This window comes from Patella vulgata, chromosome 3, assembly GCF_932274485.2.
Source record: "Patella vulgata chromosome 3, xgPatVulg1.2, whole genome shotgun sequence".
NCBI classification, from domain to species: domain Eukaryota; kingdom Metazoa; phylum Mollusca; class Gastropoda; family Patellidae; genus Patella; species Patella vulgata.
In genome coordinates, this window is record NC_065881.2 from 32,373,411 (window position 1) to 32,392,090 (window position 18,680).

At 36.1% G+C, this 18,680-nt stretch overlaps 1 protein-coding gene across 1 annotated transcript in view; it reads left to right on the plus strand.

The window, feature by feature from the left end:
* Window positions 1–18,441, plus strand: part of LOC126814504 (Wilms tumor protein 1-interacting protein homolog) — a 132,587-nt gene extending 114,146 nt beyond the window's left edge. The window contains exons 6-8 of the mRNA XM_050539682.2: window positions 90–141; window positions 12,914–12,982; window positions 17,815–18,441. Coding sequence (XP_050395639.1) covers window positions 90–141; window positions 12,914–12,982; window positions 17,815–18,201 — 508 coding nt within the window. The 3' untranslated portion in view covers window positions 18,202–18,441. The remainder of the gene's footprint in view (window positions 1–89; window positions 142–12,913; window positions 12,983–17,814) is intronic.
* The last annotated feature ends 239 nt before the right edge of the window (window positions 18,442–18,680 follow it).

Here is an 18,680-nt window from a genome sequence, read left to right on the forward strand (position 1 = left end):
ATCAGACTTGTTACAAAATCATTTAACCATTATTATTTGGAATCATTTAACCATTATTTGTAACAATTGTTTTATTAAAATGTTTTCAGGGTATATGCACCGAAATGTGCCGCTTGTGGTCAGGCCATTACACCTGTTGATGTAAGTATATCTTCATAAAGCTTAGACCCCGAAATTGAGAAAAATTATAGGCCCGTGTCAAACTTAAGTTTTGTATCCAAAGTCCTGGAAAATGTTATTTCTAAACAAATATCATCCCATATAAGGGATCACGATTTACTAGAACCATATCACTGAAACTGCATTACTAAGAGTTCATAATGACATTCACACATCTATGGATAATCACAACTGTGTCTTCTGATACTGTTAGACCTATCGACCGCCTTTGACACAGTGGATCACCATATTCTGTTAGACCAGCTTGAAACAGACTTTGGAATTAAAGATGATGCCCTGCAACTCATCCAATCATTCATCAGCAAGAGAACACAAAGGGTTCTGGTTGGAAATAGCTCCTCTGCTGAATCATTGCTTCAATTTGGAGTTCCGCAAGGGTCGGTACTGGGGCCTTTACTGTTCAGTCTGTATACATCCCCACTTGGTGTTCTGGTTCGCAAATTCGGACTTGAATTTCACTGATACGGTGACGACACCCATCTGTATATTTCATTCAAGCCATCAGATCCCAACAGTTTTAAACTATCATAGTTCAATATTGAAAAATGTATAGATGATATAAAACAGAATTTCCTTAAACTTAATGATGAGAAAACAGAGTACTTGGTAATTGGTTCAAAAGACAACCTCTCAAAGCTAGATGGTGATCTTTCTATTCGTATTGGTGAGTCATCCATCACTAATTCTACTGCAGCGCGAAACATTGGTGTAATCTTTGATTCTAACATGAATATGGAGTCCCAGATTAATAATGTTAGTAAATTAGGCTACATTCATTTCAGAAACATTGCCAAAATTAGGAAGTTTATAACAATAGATGCAACACAAACACTTATACAAGCCCTAGTTATCTCTAGACTAAATGGACTCAGACTAGTAATGATCGTGGGCAAAAGACATAATCTACAGAAACTTGATTCATCAACATTAATTATTGCTGACTTTGAAATAAAAACTCAAGATAGGGTTAAAAATCATGGCGTCTTTTTAGACTCAAGTCTAACAATGAAAACTCATGTCAACAATATGTGCAAAATCTGTTACTTTCATCTAAAATTCATCAGTAATATCAGACAACTGCTAACAAAAGATGCCAGTCACACACTTGTCCGATCATTAGTGTTTTCGAGATTGGATTACTGTAATAGTATCCTTATTGGTCTAAGGCCGTGTTAAATTAATTCTGTGTTTCGGGTCGTCAAATCGATGGTTGTGTTGATTTTCTACGCTGTAGTTTGTGTTGTGTTTTGATTTTGGCAGCTCCGCGCGCGTACCTATCCACACAGTACATTCTTCACTATCGAACACATGCCTGTCTATTTTAGGTGACATACGCAGATTTTTAATTTACACGCATAAATATTGGTTTAAAAAAATAAAATATCGTAATTTGTATACAGAAAGATTTGAAAACAAATCACGGTCATAAATTTAAAACATTATTACATTACTCCATATGTCAGCACGCGAACTTTCGCTGCCACGTTGTACTTGGTTACATGTGTACATAGACTTGTTTGTCCTGACAAGAGCTGACTTCTCATAACAGTTTAACAGACTGGACAATTTTTATTTTATTTACTATTATATCCGGTACAGCGCGACTTATTTCAACTTGCCTACAACTTCCATCATGGCGGATGCAGTGGCGGTAGACACAGACTTCTCTTTGAAATATTGCTTTGGTGATTCCATTGTTGCATCTTGTTAAAACTAAGGCAGTTTAGTGTTAAATGTTTTGTTGTGTTTTTGAAGTTTTGATGGGGGGTGGGGGGGGTAAAGAATCTAGGTGAGACATTTTTTTTTGTAAATTTTTGTTAACTTGTGTAATCTTCACTAAGTTCACCAAGAAGTGTGTTCCAATAAAAGTGAAAGCTTTATAGATGTACAAGTTTATTAAAAGCATATGATATAAATTCATACATTAGAGTAGTTATATATGTTATTATTGTTAAATTAACAATCCATTAGATGTGGATGGCAGCGCCACTGAACTGCAATGATAATATCAATAGACCAGTTTGAGTGCCTCCAGGGTGGCTTTAAAATGCAGTTCTACAACATAGAATGCGACATCCACACCTGATGGATTATCTAGTAATTTAAGATTTTCATTATCACCGGAAGTAACGTCATTTTGGCAAAAACTGTATTTTTAGCCTTCAAAACAGATATTTTATTCAAATGAGTCTGATTTGTAATGTTTTTACAATTATGATATTTGATTCCAATCAGCAAATAGATTGAACCCATACGATCATACAGATACCAGAAAATGGTTTCTAACTCGTACGGTTGCAGAGAAATAGACGGTTTTCTACAAGTCACTTTTCAAGGTTTTTGGTCTATAAAAGTGGCAATTATTATTTGATTTACATAAAATTTTCACCATGTGATGCCTTATGCCATTTCTGATTTCGTATAACTAATTGAACATTTTCATTATCACCGGAAGGTACTGTACACTTACATGTAAACAAATGTATAAAATGAATTGATATTGCTGGATTTGGATTTGGCGTCCATTTTATTTGATGTGTGCAATGCTTATGTGGAAACCTGTTTAATGGTTTCATTGGTACCGGAAGTGACATATGTTTAGGGTAACGTGGCACCGGTGAAACCCGTTATTACTGCTTCGCAGTTCTAGTGATGATTGTTTTTACCAAAAAAAACAATCATCCAACACGTTGGCCGTTTTATTTTCCACTTGAGTATATCTCAGAAACTACTTAGAGATTAAATCTATTTCGAACATTCTGCGACAATGCGAAATGTCCCAAATCACCGAAGTTGTTTTTTTTTCTAAAAATTGCCATAATATTAACAATAATTGCCGGGTTTTAACATTTGATACATTTTGACATAGCCAGAGACAAGGCACAAAGCTAGGGGTCTTTAGATTTTTGATTTTCGATGAATCTTCGGAGATATTAGGCGCCAAATTTTGAAAATTTAAATTATTACAAATTTTTATTTTATTTATGAATATTTCTTTATGGTATTTTATCCAGGGCTAAAGGGTCATCTGATTTAAGCAAAAATTTGAACAATTTTTGTCTCGGTGATTTGCGTGAGCTGCCATTGGCTAATTCAGTTTTTCGGTCCTAGATTCATTATTTATTGTTCGATTTGTTTAAAACAAAGTTCATATGCTCCTTTTTCCAAAATGCCATTTTTTTGTTAACGATAGAGTTATCTGTCAACATCGGAAGTGACATAATTTTAACAAAAACTATAATTTTGACAGTTTGGTACCACTTTTTGAAAGCAAATATTATTTTTTATACGCCCACATTTTCATGTGGACGTATATTGTCATCGCCCCTGTCCGTCCACAATTGTTTGTGAACAGTCTACAGGTCACAATTTTTATCCGATTTCAATGAAACTTGAAATATAGGTTTATCACCCTAAGATCTCGGTCCCTTTCGATATTGGCATCTATCGGACCGTAACTTCATGGATTATGGCCCCTGATTGTATGAAAAATCACATTTTTGGCTTGTGAACACTGTAGAGGTCACAATTTTTATCCGATTTTGTTGAAACTTGAAATGTAAGTTTATAACCCAAAGATCTTGGTTCCTTTCGATATTCGCGCATATCGGACCGTAACTTCCTGAACTATGGCCCCTGATTGTATGTAAAAACGCGTTTTATGGCTTGTGGACCCTATAGAGGTCATAATTTTTATCTGATTTAGGAAAAATCACTTTCTTTTTAGCTTGTTCTCTATCCATCTCTCAAAAATGTGGGCGTATTCTGCCTGGCAGCCGCTGGTTATCCAATTTTGTTGAAACTTGAAATGTAAGTTTATAACACAAAGATCTTTATTTATATCGATATTCGCGCATATCGAACCGTAACTTCATGAATTATGGCCCCTGATTATACGCAAAAACGCGTTTTTTGGCTTGTGGACCCTAAAGAGGTTATAATTTTTATCTGATTTAAAAAAACGTGTTAATATATCACCGTTACACCCTAAGGACGGCTGAGTTCGAATTTCGTGAAAATCGGCCAAAAACTGACAGATAAAATGGCCGCCCTTCGTTCTCAAATAGCGTAAAAATATGGTATATCAGAGGTTACAATTTTTATCCGATTTTGTTGAAACTCGAAATGTAAGTTTATAACCCAAAGATCTTTGTTCCTTTCGATATTCGCGCATATCGGACCGTAACTTACTGAATTATGGCCCCTGATTGTACGAAAAATCGCGTTTTTAGCTTGTGGACCCTATAGAGGTCATAATTTTTATCCGATTTAAAAAAACGTATTATTATATCACCATTACACCCTAAGGAAGACTGAGTTTAAATTTCGTGAAAATCGGCCCAAAACTGACAGACAAAATGGCCGCCCCTCGTTCTCAAATTGCGTAAAAATATGGTATATCAAGGTTGTGGACCCTATAGAGGTCCTAATTTTTATCCGATTTTGTTGAAACTTGAAATGTAAGTTTATAACTCAAAGATCTTGGTTCCTTTCGATATTTGCGCATATTGAATTGTAATTTGGTGAATTATGGCCCTTGATTGTAGGAAAAATCACTTTTGTTTTAGCTTGTTTTCTATCCATCTCTCGAAAATGTGGGCCTATCCTGCCTGGCAGCCGCTGGTTATCTGATTTTGTTGAAACTTGAAATGTAAGTTTATAACCCAAAGATCTTGGTTCCTTTCGATATTTGCGCATATCGGACCGTAACTTCCTGAATTATAGCCCCTGATTGTACGAAAAATCACGTTTTTAGCTTGTGGACCCTATAGAGGTCATAATTTTTATCTGATTTAAAAAAACGTATTATTATATCACCGTTACACCCTAAGGACGACTGAGTTCGAATTTGGTGAAAATTGGCCCAAAACTGACAGACAAAATGGCCGCCCCTTGTTCTCAAATAGCGTAAAAATATGGTATATCAAGGTTGTGGACCCTATAGAGGTCACAATTTTTATCCGATTTTGTTGAAACTTGAAATGTAAGTTTATAACTCAAAGATCTTGGTTTCTTTCGATATTTGCGCATATCGAATTGTAATTTCCTGAATTATGGCCCTTGATTGTAGGAAAAATCACTTTTGTTTAGCTTGTTTTCTATCCATCTCTTGAAAATGTGGGCGTATACTGCCTGGCAGCCGCTGGTTCAAAATCTGATATTACCAAAAGGATGCGCCATACAAATGTGCACATAACATCGGACTCAGTTTTCTTAATTTCGATTTAGTTTTCGGGCTATTTCGATTAAATGGTGAAAATTGGTGTAAAATTAAGCTATTTACAACCCATTCAGCGTCTTCATATTTTAATATATTTCTTCGTAACTTTCATGAACTCGGTTGCCGAGAAATAGGCAATTTTTGCATGCGTCACTTTTCCCATTATTTTGCCTGTTAAAGAAGTCAATTATTATTCGATTTTCATTTTTTTTACCATTTGATGCCTTATGCTAATTTTGACTAGGTCGAACCAATTTAACATTTTCATTGTCAGCGGAAATGACATCATTTGGGCAAAAAGTGTATTTTAAGCCTTTAAAAGAGATATTTTATTCAAATGATTCTTATTTGTAATCATTTTAAAATTATGATATTTCATTCAAATCAACAAATAGAATAAACCCATATGATCCTACAGATACCACAAAATAGTTCCTAACTTGTACGGTTGCAGAGAAATAGACGATTTTCTACAAGTCACTTTTCATGGTTTTTGGTCCATAAATATGTCAATTATTATCCGAATTTCATAAAATGTCCACCCTCACCATGTGATGCCTTATGCCATTTATGATTTCATAGAACTAATTTAACATTTTCATTATCCCCGGAAGTAATGTCATTTTGGCAAAAAATTGTATTTTTAGCCTTCAAAACAAACAAGTGAGTTATATTTATTATTCGTTTAACATTATGATATTTGACTCCAATGGACATATAGATTGAATCAATACGATCATATAGATGTCCAAAAATTGCTTCTAGCATCTTCCCTTGTCGAGAAATAACCAATTTCTCAGGATCACTTTTTGACACATGTAACACATGGTAACAAATGTATAAATAGAATTGATATTGCTGGATTTGGTTGATCCTGCTTCCATTTTTATACGCCCACATTTTCATGTGGACATATATTGTAGTCGCCCCTGTCAGTCCGGACGTCCATCCGTCCATAATTGACAGACATAATGGCCGTCGTTCGTTCTCAAATAGCGTAAAAATATGGTATATCAAGGTTGTGGACCCTAAAACGGTCACAATTTTTATACACCCACATTTTCATGTGGACGTATTATGCGGTCGCCCCTGTTCGTCCGGACGTCTGCCGTCCGTCTGTCCATCCACAATTGTTTGTGGACCCTCTACAGGTCACAATTCTTATCCGATATTGACAAAACTTGAAATATAGGTTTATCTCCAAAAGATCTCGGCTGCTTTTGATATTGGCATGTATCGGATCAAAACTTCATGGATTATGGCCCCTGTTTGTACGAAAAATCACGTTTTTAGCTTGTGGACCCAATAGAGGTCACAATTTTTATCCGATTTTGTTGAAACTTGAAATATAAGTTTATAACCCAAAGATCTCAGTTCCTTTCGATATTCGCGCATATCGGACCGTAACTTCCTGAATTATGGCCCCTGATTGTACGAAAAATCGTGTTTTTAGCTTGTGGACCCTATAGAGGTCATCATTTTTGTCCGATTTAAAAAACCGTATTATTATATCACCGTTACACCATAAGGACGACTGAGTTCGAATTTCGTGAAAATTGGCCTAAAATTGACAGACAAAATGGCCGCGGTTCGTTCTCAAATAGCGTAAAATATGGTATATCAAGGTTGTGGATCCTATAGAGGTCACAATTTTTATCCGATTTTGTTGAAACTTGAAAAGTAAGTTTATAACCCAAAGATCTCGGTTCCTTTCGATATTCGCGCATATCGGACCGTAACTTCCTGAATTATGCCTCCTGATTGTACGAAAAATCGCGTTTTTAGCTTGTGGACCCTATAGAGGTCAAAATTTTTATCCGATTTAAAAAAAACTATTATTATATCACCGTTACACCCTAAGGACGACTGAGTTTGAATTTCGTGAAAATCGGCCCAAAATTGACAGACAAAATGGCCGCCGTTCGTTCTCAAATGGCGTAAAAATATGGTATATCAAGGTTGTGGACCCTATGGAGGTCACAATTTTTATCTGATTTTGTTGAAACTTGAAATGTAAGCTTATAACCCAAAGATCTCGGTTCCTTTCGATATTCGCGCATATCGGACAGTAACTTCCTGAATTATGGGCCCTGATTGTACGAAAAATCGCGTTTTAAGCTTATGGACCCTATAGAGGTCATAATTTTTATCTGATTTAAAAAAACGTATAATTATATCACCGTTACACCATATGGACGACTGAGTTCGAATTTCTTTAAAATCGGCCCAAAATTGACAGACAAAATGGCCGCCGTTCGTTCTCAAATAGCGTAAAAATATGGTATATCAAGGTTGTGGACCCTATAGAGGTCACAATTTTTATCAGATTTTGTTGAAACTTGAAATGTAAGTTTATAACCCAAAGATCTGGGTTCCTTTCGATATTCGCGCATATCGGACTGTAACTTCCTGAATTATGGCCTGTGATTGTACGAAAAATCGCGTTTTTAGCTTGTGGACCCTTTAGAGGTCATAACTTTTATCCGATTTAAATAACCGTAAAATTATATCGAAATTAAGAAAACTGAGTCCATTGTTATGTGCACATTGTATGGCGCATCCTTTTGGTAATATCAGATTTTGAACCAGCGGCTGCCAGGCAGTATACGCCCACATTTTCAAGAGATGGATAGAAAACAAGCTAAACGAAAGTGATTTTTCCTACAATCAAGGGCCATAATTCAGGAAATTACAATTCGATATGCGCAAATATCGAAAGGAACCAAGATCTTTGAGTTATAAACTTACATTTCAAGTTTCATCAAAATCGGATAAAAATTGTGACCTCTATAGGGTCCACAACCTTGATATACCATATTTTTACGCTATTTGAGAACAAGGGGCGGCCATTTTGAAACGGTTTTTAAAATCGGATAAAAATTGTGACCTCAAAAGGAACTTCAAGCTAAAAACGTGATTTTTCTTAAAATCGGGGGTCATATTCCACAAAGTTACGGTCCGATATGCGCGAATATCGACAGGGACTGAGATCTTTGGGATCTAAACATAATTATTTTAAGTCTCATGAAGATCAGATATAAATTGTGACCTCGAGGGTGTCCACAACCTTGGAATTACATACTTTTACACTATTTGCGTAGGAGGAGTGGTCATTTTGTCGGGCAGTTTCGACATGATTTTCCCGAAATTCGAACTCCACCATCATTAGCGTGTAACGGTGATATATTAAAATGTTTTTAAAAATCAAATAAAAATTGTGACCTCTTGAGGGGCTACAAGCTAAAAACATGACTTTTTGTACAATCATAGGCCATAATCCAGGAAGTTAAGATCCAATATGGAAGAATATCGAAAGGGACCGAGTTCCTTGGGTTATAAACATACCTTTTAAGTTTCATCAAAATCGGATAAAAATTGTAACCTCCAGTGTCCACAAGCTAAAAATGTGATTTTTCGTAAATTCATTGTACATAGTCCATGAAGCTACGGTCCGATACATGCCAATATCGACAGAATCCAAATTCTTAGGGACATAAACCTATATTTCAAGTTTTGTTGAAAATGGATAAAAATTGTCACCTGTAGAGTGCCCATAAACAAATTGTTGACGGACGGGCAGACAGGGGCGACGAGAATATAAGTCCATACGAGGATGTGGGCGTACAAAAATAGCGAGGTGTTCCTATTTTTATTACGTGCGGATTTGAAAATTTTTTTGACACGTGATTTTTAATTGTGGTATGAATCCGTCTGCTTAAATAACGATAAATGTCCGACAAGAAAATTTTTGAAATCCCAACTCTAACTCATTTGTTTTTCAATATTTTCGAATGAGATATGGTTTGTCGATAGACCAACGGGTGAAATTTGAATTGTATCCCTGATTACCTGGCAATTGAAGGTCAAGGTGAAGGCTAAAGCGGCGATTTTCATGGAAATTGGGTCTGTTTTGCATAATTGTCGACTTTCATCTGCTCTAACTCGACTGTTTTTCAAAATTTTGAATTGAAATTTCTCATTTTTCATAGAAAAAAAAATGTTTAAATAATCAGGATCGATATTTTAGATCAAGAATTTGCAAAATCCATATTCACTGGGAGACGCCATCTTGGATTTGTAGACTGGATACCGTGACTGAATATTTTGGCAAAGATGGTTGAAGGGGAGTCGGAGTTGATATATTGACCCTTTGAATAACAATATTGGCGATTGGGTACCTGAATAATCCGCCGATGTATTCCAATCAAAAGTTTTTGGTAACTTTCAACACGAACTTTCATACTTTTGCAAGTTAGCTGACAACGATTTTATTTCTTATGTTGTTAGAACTGGTCAAGCTGCAAATAAATTGATTTTAATTTTTATTGCAAACTCTGCTTCAGTGGAGTTATCACGATCTGAAGATAGGGTACATTTCAGGTATCTCCAGACATGTATTTTGTGTAGTCTCCTGACACCTATGGAAAATGAACTACAACTGGGTGACCATGATAATGTGATACGGTAAGACCCTGACTATCATGAAGAACCAAAACTTAGTTCACCAGGGTCATGCAACAGCGGTAGTAGTGCGACAAAAATAGCTAAAACTTGGCCTAAAAATGACAAAATACAGTTGATTTCTGAAATCAGCGATTTTAGCTGGGGAGTAGGCTTGATGGGTCGACCAAACCCTGTGAGTATGAACTCAATCGGCCGACCCCCCACCTTCGAACATCTGCCCGATATTGCATGGTTTTCTCGTGGAATGGCTCTTTATACTTTGAAAAGCCGCCAATTGCATTGTTTACACAGGACTATGTCGTACAGTTATTCACAAAGTTTTAAGTCAATTCAAAGCCAATTTCATTGGCCCTGGATGTTAAACCCATTATATTTAATTTATTTCACAAATGTATGCTTGTTTTCATTTGTTTGAAACTAGTTTACAGCAGTATGAACACTTTTAATAAATTAGACATGTATCCTCAAAATGGCACCACGGTAATGTGACACGATTGAAAATTTAAAGATTAAAAGAATTCAGAACAATGTCCAACCAGCAGCTGCCAGGCAGGATATGCCCACATTTTACAAGAGATGGAAAAAGAACAAGCTAAACAAAACGCGATTTTTCGTACAATCAGGAGTTACGATCCAATATGCGCAAATATCGAAAGGAACCAAGAGGTGACAATTTTCTTCTGATTTTGATGAAACTTGAAATGTAAGTTTATAACCCAAAGATCTTGGTTCCTTTCGATATTTGCGCATATTGTATCGTAACTCCTGATTGCACGAAAAATCGCGTTTTGTTTAGCTTGTTCTCTATCCAACTCTTGTAAAATGTGGGCATATCCTGCCTGGCAGCCGCTGGTTGGACATTGTTCTGAATTCTTTTAATCTTTAAATTTTCAATCGTGTCACATTACCGTGGTGCCATTTTGAGGATACATGTCTAATTTATTAAAAGTGTTCATACTGCTGTATACTAGTTTCAAACAAATGAAAACAAGCATACATTTGTGAAATAAATTAAATATAATGGATTTTACATCCAGGGCCAATGAAATTGGCTTTGAATTGACTTAAAACTTTGTGAATAACTGTACGACATAGTCCTGTGTAAACAATGCAATTGGCGGCTTTTCAAAGTATAAAGAGCCATTCCACGAGAAAACCATGCAATATCAGGCAGATGTTCGAAGGTGGGGGGTCGGCCGATTGAGTTCATACTCACAGGGTTTGGTCGACCCATCGAGCCTACTCCCCAGCTAAAATCGCCGATTTCAGAAATCAACCGTATTTTGTCATTTTTAGTCCAAGTTTTAGCTATTTTTGTTGCACTACTACCGCTGTTGCATGACCCTGGTGAACTAAGTTTTGGTTGTTCATGATAGTCAGGGTCTTACCGTATCACATTATCATGGTCACCCAGTTGAAGTTCATTTTCCATAGGTGTCAGGAGACTACACAAAATACATGTCTGGAGATACCTGAAATGTACCCTATCTTCAGATCGTGATAACTCCACTGGAGCAGGGTTTGCAATAAAAATTAAAATCAATTTATTTGCAGCTTGACCACTTCTAACAACATAAGAAATAAAATCGTTGTCAGCTAACTTGCAAAAGTATGAAAATTTGTGTTGAAAGTTACCAAATCGCCAATATTGTTATTCAATATAACAATCGCCAATATTGTTATTCAAAGGGTCAATATATCAACTCCGACTCCCCTTCAACCATCTTTGCCAAAATATTCAGTCACGGTATCCAGTCTACAAATCCAAGATGGTGTCTCCCAGTGAATATGGATTGTTGCAAATTCTTGATCTAAAATATCGATCCTGATTATTTAAACATTCTTTTTTCTATGAAAAATGAGAAATTTCAATTCAAAATTTTGAAAAACAGTCGAGTTAGAGCCAATTATGCAAAACAGACCCAATTTCCATGAAAATCGCCGCTTTAGCCTTCACCGTGACCTTCAATCGCCAGGTAATCAGGGATACAATTCAAATTTCACCCGTTGGTCTATCGACAAACCATATCTCATTCGAAAATATTGAAAAACAAATGAGTTAGAGTTGGGATTTCAAAAATTTTCTTGTCGGACATTTATCGTTATTTAAGCAGACGGATTCATACCACAATTAAAAATCACGTGTCAACAAAATATTCAAATCTGCACGTAATAAAAATAGGAACACCTCGCTATTTTTGTACGCCCACATTCTCGTATGGACTTATATTCTCGTCGCCCCTGTCTGCCCGTCCGTCAACAATTTGTTTATGGGCACTCTACAGGTGACAATTTTTATCCATTTTCAACAAAACTTGAAATATAGGTTTATGTCCCTAAGAATTTGGATTCTGTCGATATTGGCAAGTATCGAACCGTAGCTTCATGGACTATGTACAATGAATTTACGAAAAATCACGTTTTTAGCTTGTGGACACTGGAGGTTACAATTTTTATCCGATTTTGATGAAACTTAAAAGGTATGTTTATAACCCAAGGAACTCGGTTCCTTTCGATATTCTTCCATATTGGATCTTAACTTCCTGGATTATGGCCTATGATTGTACAAAAAGTCATGTTTTTAGCTTGTAGCCCCTCAAGAGGTCACAATTTTTATTTGATTTTTAAGCAACCGCTTATTTGGTATATAAATATTATTCTAGAGCATATCTCAGAAACTGTTCAAGATACCTTTATAACACTTTTACATTTATCAACCTATTATTTTATTTTTTTTGATGACCTTCCTTCTGTCCCGATTTCATTTCTAGAGCATATTTCATTATCTGTTCAGAGAAATCTTTTTAAAACTGTATACAAACATCAAACTATTAAAGTATTTTATTTTCTGATGTATAAACTTAATGTTTAACATAAAGCAGCTGATTGAGGTAGGCAAAGGTTGTTGTGCAAACCTTACAGGGAGTAGCGACTGTGCCTTGCCGAGTTACTATGATCAGAGTATGAATCTTCTGGTTAACTCTTCAAATGAGAAGTTGTATCAGGTGTTCTAGAAATGATTTATATTAATGATGTGTTCTTTTGTAGGGTACAGAAGAAACTGTACGGGTTGTTTCTATGGATAAAGACTTCCATGTAGACTGTTATCAATGTGAGGTAAGTGCAATCTGTAGTTTTAGTAGGCTTTCACAATCGGTAAAAGACTATTGTTATTACTAAGATTATTATTAGGCTTTCAGACTTTGTCTGCAAGCCTATTGTGATTACTAAAATTATTAGGCTTTCAGACTTATGTTTTAATACGCCCACATTTTCATGTGGACGTATATTGTCGTCGCCCCTGTCCGTTCACCCATCTGGCGTCTGTCTATCCACAATTGTTTGTGGAACACTCTGAAGGTCACAATTTTTATCTGATTTCAATCTAAGATCTCGGTTCCTTTCGATATTGAACTCGTGGGTTTTCTCCGGGTCCTCCGGTTTCCTCCCACCGCTAAAGACCCCTATGCGCAAGCGAATTATTGAAATAAAATTTAACCATGTTAGTCCCGAAATGACCTAGTTTGTGTCGAGTGGACGTTAAACCCCATTTCTCTCTCTCTCTCTCTCTCTCTCTTAACAGTGTGAAACCCTAATTCTCTCTCTCTCTCCCTTTCGATATTGGCATGTATTGGACTGTAACATCATGGATTATGGCCCCTGATTGTACGAAAAATCACGTTTTTAGTTTGTGAACACTGTAGAGGGCACAATTTTTATCTGATTTGGTTTAAGTTTGAAATCTATGCTTATAACCCAAAGGTCCTCGGTTCCTTTCGATATTTACTCATATCGAAATTGTAATTTCCTGAATTATGGCCCTTGATTATAGGAAAAATCATGTTTTTAGCTTATGGACCCTATAGAGGTCATAATTTTTATCCGATTTAAAAAAACGTTTTAGTGTATCACCGTTACACCCTAAGGACGACTGATTTCGAATTTCGTGAAAATCGGCCCAAAACTGACATGCAAAATGGCCGCCCCTCATTCTCAAATAGCGTAAAAATATGGAAAATCAAGGTTGTGGACCCTATAGAGGTCACAATTTTAATCCTATTTTGATGAAAATTGAAATGTATTTTTATAACCCAAAGATCTCGGGTCTTTTCAATATTCGCGGATATCGGAATGTAACTTCCTGATTTATAGCCCCTGATTGTACGAAAAATCGTGTTTTTAGCTTGTGGACCCTATAGAGGTCATAATTTTTATCCGATTTAAAAAAACGTATTATTATATCACCATTACACCCTAAGGAAGACTGAGTTTAAATTTCGTGAAAATCGGCCCAAAACTGACAGACAAAATGGCCGCCCCTCGTTCTCAAATTGCGTAAAAATATGGTATATCAAGGTTGTGGACCCTATAGAGGTCCTAATTTTTATCCGATTTTGTTGAAACTTGAAATGTAAGTTTATAACTCAAAGATCTTGGTTCCTTTCGATATTTGCGCATATCGAATTGTAATTTCCTGAATTATGGCCCTTGATTGTAGGAAAAATCACTTTCGTTTTAGCTTGTTTTCTATCCATCTCTCGAAAATGTGGGCGTATCCTGCCTGGCAGCCGCTGGTCTTCTGATTTTGATGGAACTTGAAATATAAGCTTATAACCCAAAGATCTTAGTTCCTTTCGATTTTCGCACATATTGGACCGAAACTTCCTGAATTATGGCCCCTGATTGTACAGAATGTCGCGTTTTTAGCTTGTTGACCCTATAGAGGTTATAATTTTTATCCGATTTCAAAAACCGTTTGAATATATCACTGTTACACCCTAAGGATGGTTGAGTTAAAATTTCGTGAAAATCGCCTCAAAACTGACAGACAAAATCGTCGCCCCTCGTTCTCAGAAAGCGTAAAAAAAAAGGTATATGAATGTTGTGGACCCTGTAGAGTTCACAATTTTCTTCTGATTTTGATGAAACTTGAAATATAAGTTTATAACCCAAAGATCTTGGTTCCTTTCGATATTCACCATATTGGATTGTAACTTCCTGAATTATGGCCCCTGATTGTACGAAAAATCGTGTTTTGTTTAGCTTGTTCTCTAACCATCTCTTGCAAAATTTGGGCGTATCCTGTCTGGCAGCCTCTGGTTTGAATCGTTGGACTAGTGCAACCGAACTGTGACCGGTTAACCGAGTAGCCGTATACATCCTTAATTATTAGGTAATCAAGTCTACGATCTTTATTAAAAAAGATAAGTTGGCAGACAAAAAAACATAAGCCCAAATATTGAAGATTAAATCTTGTGCCTTGTCGAACTATGGACTAGTGGATATTAATGCCGGGCTATTGGTATCAGGGTTGTGGACCCTTTGGAGGTCACAATTTTCATCTGATTTTGATGTAACCTGAAATGCATGTTTATAACCCAGATATCTTGATTCCTTTCTATTTTCGTACATATCGAATCGTAACTTCCTGAATTATGGCCCCCTGATTGTACGAAAAATCGCATTTTTAGCTTGTGGTCCTTCTAGAGGTCACAATTATTATCTGATTTAAAACACTGTTGAATATATCACTGTTACACTGTAACTTTTTCAGAGTTTTTAATTCCATGAAAATCGGACCAATTCTGGCGGACAAAATGGCCGCCCCTCATACGCAAATAGTGTAAACATCTGGTATCACAAAGTTGTGGACCCTCTAGAGGCCACAATTTTTTTCCGATTTTGATGAAACTTGAAGTGCAATATATCACCATTACACCCAAAAATAGGTTGGGTGCAAATTTCGTGAAAATTGGGCCAAAACTGCCGTATAAAATGGCCGCCCCTCGTACGCAAATAATGTAAACATCTGATAAATCAGGGTACGAAATAAAACGCGAACGGTCGTTCAGGTTACATATCGGTTACCATAAGCCGGAAACACGCGAACAGACTTCGGTTCTCGACCACTGAGCTATAATTTATAAACTGAAGGTTTCAGTTAAAATATCCCCCCCACTCCTACGTTAAAAACATATTACAATTATAAATAAATACCTGAAAGATCCTTAAGTTCGCTCCTGTCATTTGGCTGTAGCAAATCAACTCGCAGACCCATCGTTCCTGGCAATGTCATTAGCGAACAAAACCTCCAGATTAATCAACTGATTTCTATTGTTTTTATACGCCCACATTGAAATGTAGTCGTATATTGTCGTCACCCCTGTCCTTCCGTCCGGCGTCCACAATTGCTTGTGGAAGCTCTAGAGGCTAAAGTTACTATCTGATTGACAGTGTTTAAGTGGTCTTGAGACGAAGAAGCCTATTGATTTTCAGCGATTTCCGATAATTACTGCCAGAGTTATGGCCCTTGATCACTTTGAAAAATCTTGTGGACACTGTAGAGGCCAAAGTAAATATCCGATTGACCTTAAATTTATACACAGTATTTAAGGTCATGAGACAAAGAAGCCTATTGATTTTCAGCGATTTCTGATAATTACTGCCAGAGTTATGGCCCTTGATCATGTCAAAAAATCTTGTGGACGCTCTAAAGGCCAAAGTTAATATTCGATTGACTTTAAATTTATACACAGTGTGTAAGGCCATGAAACAAAGAAGCCAGAGTTATGGCCCTTGATCTCTTCAAAAAATCTTGTGGACGCTCTAAGGGACAAAGTTGATATGCGATTGACTTTAAATTAATACACAGAGTTATGGCCCTTGATCATGTCAAAAAATCTTGTGGACGCTCTAAAGGCCAAAGTTAATATTCGATTGACTTTAAATTTATACACAGTGTGTAAGGCCATGAAACAAAGAAGCCAGAGTTATGGCCCTTGATCTCTTCAAAAAATCTTGTGGACGCTCTAAGGGCCAAAGTTGATATGCGATTGACTTTAAATTAATACACAGTGTTAAGGTCATGAGAAGAAGAAGCCTATTGATTTTCAGCGATTTCTGATAATTACTACCAAAGTTATCATCCGATTGACTTTAGATTGATACACAGAGTTTGAGGTCTTGAGACGAACAAGTATATTGATTTTCAATGAATTTTGATAACTTGAACAGCTAAATCCATGATATTAAATGTTTCGTATACTAAACGTTATTTTTCAATGAGCTTATAATCACGACCATAATTTCCAAGCTAAGCCGCCTGATTAAGGCCTCTAATAACCGTTATTTTCGGAATAACGATGGGCTATTCATTATCAAATGGTTCACTGCATATCTGACAAACAGGCGATACTGTATCCATTTGTGTCTCATTATTTGAACCATTTTGTGAATTATATTCGCCACCTGCTTTAATAGGCATGATCAGCTTCCGCAGTCGACATACCCCTACGCTGCTACCGCAGTGAGACATTCCAAATGAAATTTACTTGATACTGGATGAATGTCATCGTATTAGGTCTAAGGTAGGAGTATCATTGATCTCCAATCACTAATTGGAAATCTAAATCTCTAATTTGAATTTTTCCTATATTGACAGAGGGGAATCACTTAATCACTAAAATGTGTACAAAAATGGATACAGCTACCTCGAAAACGTATATTTTGACACCAAATTTGATCCTTACATAAAATTCGAATTTTCCAACCAAAACTGACCGCCATCTTGAATAATTCCCAATATTGACTCGGCGGCAACACCTATCACAAAAGTATGTATGGAAATGGATTCATTTACCCCGAAAATATATGTTTTGATACCAAACTTGATCATATTGGGTGGAAATTGGAATTTACAAGCCAAAACCAGCGGCCATTTTGGATTTTGGCTTCTAAAATATGTTCCCTTTGGCCAATTGATGGGGCTTTTTTTCTGCAACACTACTGGGTGTAATCTATCATTTAAAACCGAGAAAGCTTAGTTTGCACATTTCTGGCACAAACGTGAGATGCAGGCCTAATTCTGGCAGCCTATATCTATAACGTAACAAGGTAGAATTGATATGGATGATTCACAAAGAAAAATAATAATTTGCTCTTTATTGTAGGGTTGTGGTATGCAGTTAACAGATGAACCAGATAAACGATGTTATCCTCTTGATGAACATCTTTATTGTCACAGTTGTCATATACACAAGTTAAATCAACAGTTCCCTGGTGAACAATTCTATTTTGATCCTAAAACCTCTAATATACAGAGTAATCGACTAGATGACTCCGGCAATGTAACTATACACGCTTGTCTGCCAACAAGTTATGCTGCTTTTTCCATGCCAGGTTTTCCAACAATGAATAATCCAAATGGTAGTGTAAATAATTTACCTAATGATGATCATGATTATGAACAATATAATTCCCCTGACTATAGCCCCCCTCCTCAACCTTCCTACCCACCTCCCAAATTGTCTACTAAATATCATATAACCGAGTTGTAATTGTGTGTGTTATTTATTGATGATCATGTTGTGCTGTGCTATGAACATACTATCAATTGTGATAAGATTTATTTGTAACTGGAGATCCATACTGTGATCAGTTTCTCCCATAATAATAAGTAAATGGTTGCATGTATATTATATTTATTTGTGTACAACCATATAATTACAGTAACAGGAGTGATGTAACTATATGGTATTTATATTCTGTCTTCTATAAAATTATTGTTCTTCCATTAACTTATGACAGTCTGTTATAGTGTTTAGTGTAAACTTGTACAGTTCTAAACATATTTAAGGCAATTTCTACTTAACACAGATTTTTAGATAGGCATCAGTATTTATTCCCTAAAAATAAACTCATTGTACATGTTGTTTTATTTTATAGAAAATTCTCACATATCATCTATTTCTTATGTAATAATCTGTGTTAAATAAAAATTTTCTTAAAGATAGACCGGTGATGGGATTTCACCCGT